Raw genomic sequence first — 6,175 nt, forward strand, 5'->3', positions numbered from 1 at the left:
TGTCAAGTTTATCCTGCATTTTGGGAAATTTTCAGAAGCTTCAACTGGTTAAAAGGGTTGACTGGACCAGGTATGCATCCACCATCTGTACCAAACTAAATCTTACCTTTGGAAAGTGTAACAAGTCAAGCAGAAGACTGTTATTATAAAGTAAAATGAATTTAAGGGGGGGAAAAAAACACCAAAACTGAAACCACCAAAAACCTCAACAGATATTTATTTGCTCTAGTCATCAGTGGAAGAGTGGTTCTCTCCTCTAGCGCAGAATGATGTATCTGTGTGATATATTTACGTGATATATTTACTGTCCCCTTAGCCTTGAAATTAACCCCCACCCCCAGAACAGCCCCTGGAGTGGATTCAGTTGTTGTCAAACACGCTTTGCATTCTCTAAGTAAACTCTATCCCTCATGACAAGCTGAAAAATATTAGTTTTTTTCCCAACTTGAAACCGGTCCAGTATCACCAGAGACCAAAAAAAAAAAAAAAAAAAAGGAAAAAGAATCACGGCCCCAAAGCGCTGCACGGCGCCCGCTCCCCTCAGGGCACCCCACACGGCGCCTGCGCCACGCCGAACGCCGCCGCGTGACGTCACCGCCGCGCGGGCCGGCGGCGCCGTGACGTGTGGGGCGCGCGCCGGCGGGGAAGGTCGCCGCGGGGACGCCGCCATGCTGTCCGTGGCCGCCCGCGCCGGGCCCTTCGCGCCCTTCGTGTCCGCCGCCGCGCACGCCGTGCCCGGCCCGCGCCGCCCGCTCGCCCCGGCCGCCGCGCACCGGGACCGCAAGGTGCCGCTGGAACCGAAGCGGCTTCTGCTCTGCCGGGAGTCCCTGAGCGGCCGCGCCGCCCGCGGGGGGCTCGTCGCCTGCACCAGCCTGAACGGTGCGGGCCGGGGGAGCGGCGGCGCGGGCGGGGGCGGCGGCGGCCGGGGCTGCCTCGGGCTCGGCGGGGCCCTGCCGGCGCTCCCGGGCACCGCCCGGCCCGCCGGGGAGAGCCGGGTTCGGCCCGGCGGGCGGGGGAGCGGGGCCGGTGGGAGAGCAGGCGGGCGGGCTGCGGGGACCTGGGCCGCTCGGGCGTTTTTGAGTGTTTGATTCTGTTGTCACCCTTGCGATTGGCAAGCGTTTACAACTACAGAGCTCGTTCAAGGGCACTTGAATGCCGGCTTCCTTTTAATGACTCTCACGGAACGGGGCGGGCTGGAGGGACCAGAGTGGGTGATCTCAGGCCGTTCTGGGTATCTCCGTCGGAGGAGACAGCTCTCGTGGTTTTTATTTTGGCGCTGAGAAAATGCAGCTGAGTTCTGCCGTTCGGGAAGGGTTTTAACTGCGGGCGCAGGAGCAGAGGGGCGCAGCGAGAGCACGCCTGCGGTGCCCGCAGCTCGGGCAGGCGTCAGGCAGGGAGTGACTTGCCCAGAGCCCGACCTGTGGCCCGAGGGCTGCGGCTCTCCCTGCCACGGTTCCCGGGGAGCTGCTGCCCAGCTCTGCGGCTGTCACCCACGGTTCGTGCTGCTTCAGCTGCTGCAGAGTGCACACGTTGAATTCTGGGAGGGCAGGGCCGGGCAGAAGATGCTCTCTAGCAAAATTAGAGGTGTGTACTTCACCTGACCCTCAGCCGTAAAGGGTTTGTTCAGGTGAAAATCCTGCAAGTCTGTAACTGACACAGCTGACATTTAAATAACATAAAACCTGTTAATTAATATCAAGCATGCTTTTCACTGAGTGTAGCAAATTTTTAGATGTTAGTCATATAACTTGTTACTAAGTGCTTTAAGTCTTGATACTGAAATAACTTAGTATGGAGCACTATCTCGGAATTTCGATTTTCAGTTTAATGTCTTTGCAGTTAAAATCTCCAGCAACTACCTTCTCAGTGCTGAGTTACCTGTAGATAAATGTAATTATCATCCTCATTATACTGCATATAAACCCCTGGGAGCTTGAGTACACTTTGAGACATCTGTAAACTTTGTGCCAACTGGCAGAAAATATAAAGACTAAATAATACTCTTCAGGTAACAGGTTGAACTCTGGCAAGTAACGTGGTCTGTCCTTGCCGTGTTCTTTTCTTTGGCTTAAAGATTTTCAGTGGGGGAAGCAGCTTTCTTTTGCTGGAGAAACTTATGGGAGGCCTTTTAGTTATCCTTCATATCCTGTTACTTGAGCACACAGGTTTGATGGGGCAGTCCCACACGAAATTAGACGGCTGTTAGCTTTATCCCTAAAACTTCTAAAAAGTGAGCTTGGGGACTGAAGGTTTAAAATTATTTACTGTGGCTTTTAGCTAGGACAACAATTTAATATGAAAGAGGATGCCTGATATTTTTAATTTTAAAAATGCTCAACCACACACTTAACATTATTACAGGTTATTACATTATTACAGAAGTCACTTCAGACAAAAAATAGCAAAAAAGTTTACACTGCAGATGTGCAAACTTCACTACATCAGATTTCTTCTTAGCAGCCCTTTACAAGGAAACATTTGAATGGAAAACAGATCTGTCTTTTCTGAGCTAGTCATGGTATCCTGCAGTTTTTTCTCGAGATTTATTGAAAAAACAGTTCATTTTTTTCCCAGAAGCCCAGACCTTCTCACAGATTTTCTGCACCCTGTTCAGGTTTCTTTTTCAAAGAATAAGGGGTGATGTGTGAAACTGGTTTCCCTAATCTACCAAAAATTCCCTCTGAAAACCATTTTCATACAACTTAAGATCGAAACACTTAATTAATGGAATCCCACCCAGACTTTGGAATACCTTGTACCCACTATTCCAAAAATAGCACTCAACAAGTACGATTTCCAATGCATGGCAGTGTGTTTTATTGTCAAGTGGTGTCATTTTCTGTCCTTCCCCGTGCAGCCCCTGCCAGCGTCCGCTGTGTCCACAACGATGTCGCGGTCCCCGACTTCTCCGCCTACCGCCGCGACGACGTGCAGGATGCCACCACATCTTCCCAAGGCAGCAGCGACTCCAGGAAGGGCTTCTCCTACCTGATGACTGCAGCCACAGGTGTAGCTACTGCCTATGTTGCCAAGAATGTTGTCACCCAGTTTATCTCCAGCCTGAGTGCCTCTGCTGACGTGCTGGCCTTGTCAAAGATTGAGATCAAGCTGTCTGACATTCCAGAAGGCAAGAACGTGGCTTTCAAGTGGAGAGGGAAGCCCCTTTTTGTGCGTCACAGAACCCAGGCAGAAATTCATCAGGAGGCTGAAGTCGATCTCTCCCAACTGAGGGATCCACAGCACGACCTAGACAGAGTGAAGAAGCCCGAGTGGGTGATCCTGGTGGGTGTGTGCACTCACCTGGGCTGTGTCCCCATCGCCAACTCGGGGGATTTTGGTGGGTACTACTGCCCCTGCCACGGCTCCCACTATGACGCCTCTGGCAGAATCAGGAAAGGCCCTGCTCCCTTAAACCTCGAGGTCCCAGCTTACCAGTTTGTTGGGGATGACACGGTGGTGGTCGGCTGAGAGACAAGGTGCCTGCTCACTTCCATGTTCCTGGGAATGTACAGCACAAGGGTTAACTGAGGCATACTGTAAAATCAGAAATTAGCTATCTAGATTCTCGACCAGAGCTATGCTTGAATGCTGTGTTCAATTTCAATAAAAACTTGGAGTGAGCACTTGTTCCTGACTTCAGATAAAGTGTATTTCTTTGTGTACAGATTTTTAGTGTGTCCAGCCAAGGAGATGCTACAGCAGGCCCAGAACACAGAGCCCTCCTGAAGGGCTGCTGATTCAAGGTAGACGTTGAGCTGCAAAGCCACAAAGAGATCTTTTAGCTAACCTTGGTCCTGCAAATACAGTATAGAGCTGGTGCTTCACTGTGTGCAGAACAGGAGAAAAAAGGTTTGCTGTTTCTAGAACAAAGCAAAAAGACGCCAATTATCCTGTACTTGGTGTTTTCTTCCCATTCTTTACCACTGTCTGAAAGTACTTCTGTCCTGCACTGTTGTGCTCCCTCAGTTGCAGAATAGAAACTAAAATCCTCAGTAAGTACAGAAAAGTCCAAGAAAATTTTCAAGATGCACATAATAAAAGCTTATTCACAGTAAACTAGTAAAAAACCCAGATCACTAGAATTAAACAGTATTAACCAGAGACTACAATGTGGTCTGACATAATACTGCTCTCTGGATATGCTGAGGGAGAGTTCTGTCTGACACCAGTTTTACAATAGAGGTATCATTCATTTCAGGGACTCTCACAATCTATGCAAGGAGCAGTCAGTAAAAATTGAAAACCATTGCATCCAGCCTGGCTGCTGAACAACTCACATCCTACGTGCATGTAGATATTAACTCTGAAGTGAATTTTTCTTTCTGCCTCATGAAAGAGAAGAAGAAGACATTGCTTTGTTCCTCCCTTCAGGTGGATCCAGACAGCACAAAGCTGTACCTGAAGCAAAGGGACAAGTAAAGAAAGGGTGTTGCCCATGTTACACCAAACCTAGGAACTTGTAACGTGTGTGTGGTTCAGCCAAGGCCCTGGTTCAGGCACGTGAAGTTAAAGCCAATCCTGCATTAAGACACAGATTCCGACCTGGATCCCATAAAGCCCATCCAGGGGAGCTGTAGTGGTTTGAAAGCAAAACAAATGAGAGGCTCCAAGTCAGAGATACAATTTAATGGGAAAAAAAGGAAAGAAAGTAAAATAAAATAGATCCAATAATACAAAAGACCACTGACAGAATACAGCCTGAGCGTAGTGAAGGAAGCAGTCCAGATGAGGTGGTCTTCCTGAAGCAGTGATCCTGTAGAAAGGTCTGGTAGCTCGGGTCCTCTGGGAATCCAGTGGGTAAGCGCCCCTCTGGTGTTCAGAGTCTCAGCTTATATCCAGGCTGGAATGCTTGGTTTCTCCCTCTGGGCGGAGCATCCCACAATGGGATGGTGAGTCCTGTGATAAGGCCTGATGGGCCCATTAACAGGAGGTAGTCCAGGAGGGGGTTATCTGTGAGCTGTGTAGCAAAGGTGCTGATGGCCCATTAACAGAAGATAAGCCAGAGTGGAGGAGGCAGGGAGCACTGCCTCACCTGGTTTCAACAGTTCATGAAAATGGTGATAGAATAGACTTCAACCCAGGACAGGAGCCCTTCATGGCTGCCAAGGAGCCAGGGCTGGGTGGGTGGCACAGTGGACACTTGGAGCTGTGGTGCAACATTCCATTAACTCCCAGTTCTGCCTCTGACTCGGCAGCCCCAGAGATGGCCACAGCGTAGAGAGTCATGGTATCCTACAGGAGTTTTTCCTTGGAATTTATTGAAAAAACAGTTCACTATTTTTTCCCAGAAGCCCAGAACTTCTCAGATTTTCTGCACCCTGATCAGGTTTCTTTTTCAAAGATACCATGACTCTCTACGCTGTGACCATGACATGAGTAACAAGGGCAGTAACTAAGAAATGTCAACCAGCAGCTCTGTTTAACATTACCTAGCCTTAGGTGTTTGTGGTTTAGAAGGAGATTTTTTTATTTTCCACATATCTGGCAACTTAGCAAAGCAGCAGTAACTGAGAAGTCAGACAAAACTGATAAACCTCAGATGAATGTCATCAAGAGAAATGTAAGTTTGGAGCCACTCCCATCTCCATGCTCAGCCCCTACTAATACAGTGCCCTGAGGTGGTCCTCAGTGTGGGGTTGGTAGCAGTGGCATCCCAGGAGCAGTTTGCTCATTCCCACACCCACTGGATGTATTGCCATCATCTGTTGGTAGTGTTTGCGATGGAAGCAGGAAAAGGGGACCCTGAGCACTTCAGCAAGGCTCACTGTGCTTAGGAAATGTGTGTAGGAGTTGTAAAAGGACACAAGTTGTGACACATAGCATGGTCTCTTAGGTAAACAGATGTATTAATATTAAATTTTCCAAATTAATGATGCTTCAATTTATTTAAGCCTTCATTTATATTTTGTGCCTATTAAAATACATAATGCTATAATCCTATTTGTAAGCAGCTAGAACTCTAGAAGGTGATAAGTAATAGCCTCCATGGATTTATCAGGAACAAATCAAGTCAATGCAATCACATTTGTTGCTGTAATAGGATAACAGGCCTTGGAAACAGGGGATATTAGCAGTAGCTAGCACAGTTTTAAATCAGATTTTCACACCATCTCACAAAACGTTCTCATGTCTGTTAAGGAACCTGGCATAAATTGGAGTATTGTAGAGAACAACT

The 6,175-nt window shown here is 48.3% G+C and overlaps 1 protein-coding gene across 1 annotated transcript; it reads left to right on the forward strand.

The window, feature by feature from the left end:
• The first annotated feature begins 630 nt into the window (after positions 1 to 630).
• Positions 631 to 3,634, forward strand: UQCRFS1 (ubiquinol-cytochrome c reductase, Rieske iron-sulfur polypeptide 1). Its single transcript, XM_066194628.1, has 2 exons — positions 631 to 879; positions 2,858 to 3,634. The coding sequence occupies exons 1-2, from the start codon at positions 669 to 671 to the stop codon at positions 3,466 to 3,468; spliced, it is 822 nt and encodes a 273-aa protein (XP_066050725.1). The 5' UTR covers positions 631 to 668; the 3' UTR covers positions 3,469 to 3,634.
• The last annotated feature ends 2,541 nt before the right edge of the window (positions 3,635 to 6,175 follow it).

The sequence above is a fragment of the Chamaea fasciata genome, unplaced genomic scaffold (genome assembly GCF_029207755.1).
Source record: "Chamaea fasciata isolate MVZ Bird 193981 ecotype frontalis unplaced genomic scaffold, bChaFas1.0.hap1 SCAF_12, whole genome shotgun sequence".
Lineage (NCBI taxonomy): Eukaryota > Metazoa > Chordata > Aves > Passeriformes > Sylviidae > Chamaea > Chamaea fasciata.